The 1,482-nt window shown below is 57.3% G+C and overlaps 1 protein-coding gene across 1 annotated transcript; it reads right to left on the minus strand.

The window, feature by feature from the left end:
* Positions 1 to 124: 124 nt before the first annotated feature.
* BET1L (Bet1 golgi vesicular membrane trafficking protein like) lies at positions 125 to 1,476 on the minus strand. Its single transcript, XM_017732769.1, has 3 exons — positions 1,354 to 1,476; positions 617 to 673; positions 125 to 389 (listed from the first exon to the last, which is right to left on the minus strand). The coding sequence occupies exons 1-3, from the start codon at positions 1,426 to 1,428 to the stop codon at positions 222 to 224; spliced, it is 300 nt and encodes a 99-aa protein (XP_017588258.1). The 5' UTR covers positions 1,429 to 1,476; the 3' UTR covers positions 125 to 221.
* Between the last annotated feature and the right edge of the window lie 6 nt (positions 1,477 to 1,482).

Consider the following 1,482-nt stretch of genomic DNA (forward strand, 5'->3'; position numbering starts at 1 on the left):
CACGACCCCAAAATCACGGCAGACGTGAAGATCCCTTTGGAGCCAAACTTGTTTTGGAAGAGCTGTCTGGGCCCTGCTGGAGCGACAACGAGGAGCTGGAGGGAGGAAGAGTCGCTCGGAAGGCGGAGGTGTGGCTGGAGGCTCCTCTGGAAACGCGCGGACAGGGCTGTGGGTGGCGGGGTCTGGCCTGGGACACCCTGGGACGCCCTCCCAGGCCGGGCTCAGGTCCCTGCCCGGGACACCAGGTAGTAGAGGATGAAGAAGATGAGGACGAGCGCCACGGAGACGGCGAGGAGCAGCCGGCGGTTGTCGCGGCCGGAGCGCGCCATGCCGGAGAAGCGCTTCACGCTGCCCGTCAGCAGCCCCGTCACGCTCAGGAAATCCGAGTCCTGGCGGGAAAGCACACGCTGCAGGCATTGCAGAGCCACGGGACATCCCGAACAGGAGGGACTCACAGGGATGAGCCAGCCCGACTCCAGGCCCCGCACAGGACGCCCCTACAAGCGCCGATTGGGCTGATTTAGGGCTTCTCCCTTCAGGGCCTTTGCCATCCCACCTCTCACCCCGATCCCTGATTGGCACAGAAAGCCCCGTGCCCCGTTTCCCAGATCCTTACCATGCCGTCCAGGTAGTGGTTCTGTTCCTCAGCATCCTTGTCGATATCCAGAGCCAGCTGCAGGGCAAGGCAGGAAATGGGCATTAATGAGCTTTTAATGTCCAGAGGACCTCTAAAATCTGAAATGCAAATTATTCAAACAAGCTGCTGCTTTCCCAGCTGCAACAGACACACAGGGCCTTGTCTGGTGCAGGAACAAGGAAAATGATTCGCATTTCCCCGTCAGGCAGATGAACTTTTCCAGCTCTGAAAACAAAGCCTGACTGTCTAAATCTGTCAGGTAAAGGACAGGGGAGTTTAAGCCCTGGGACACAATGGCAGGAATTCAGTCTGCCCTTTTACATGGTGAGTCAATGACTTCTTTCACGGTTTGCACTAAATTTTTAATAGTAATTTAGAGCTTAAAGCTCTGAATCAGAGTGTTTGATGCCAGTAAGAGCAACCCAGCTTTAAGAACCCTTGCACAGAGACACAGGTATTTCCCCAAATTAATCTACCTGCCTTTTCTTGGTGAAATTTTCCCCAAGGAGGTGAGCTTAGGAGGTGATCAAGGCCAGGTCAGACAGGGGCTTGGAGCAACCTGGTCTGGTGGATAGGTGTCCCTGCCCATGGCAGAGGGGTGGGACCGGATGAGCCTTAAGGCCCTTTCCCACCCAAGCCTTTCCAAGGTTCTGCGATCCCCTGCAGGACCCCCAGGTAACTGGAGCCTCGACGCCTGATGTCACCTCGGCACTCACCGACTTCAGCCTGGTGACCTTGCTGGCCAGGCTGTCGGCCATCCGCTTGTTCTCCACATCCAGCAGGTCCTCCATGGCGCTCGGGCTCTGCCCTGGGGAGAAGAAGGAGGAGCAGACGTGTCCCTGCCC

Source organism: Corvus brachyrhynchos, unplaced genomic scaffold (assembly GCF_000691975.1).
Source record: "Corvus brachyrhynchos isolate BGI_N302 unplaced genomic scaffold, ASM69197v1 scaffold624, whole genome shotgun sequence".
Classification (NCBI taxonomy): Eukaryota; Metazoa; Chordata; class Aves; order Passeriformes; family Corvidae; genus Corvus; species Corvus brachyrhynchos.

Coding starts and splice junctions, on each gene's coding strand:
- BET1L (XM_017732769.1), bottom strand. CDS start 1,428: ATGGAGGACCTGCTGGATGTGGAGAACAAGCGGATGGCCGACAGCCTG. Junction 674..1,353: donor AGGTCACCAGGCTGAAGTCG/GTGAGTGCCGAG, acceptor CTTGCCCTGCAG/CTGGCTCTGGATATCGACAA. Junction 390..616: donor ACCACTACCTGGACGGCATG/GTAAGGATCTGG, acceptor CTTTCCCGCCAG/GACTCGGATTTCCTGAGCGT.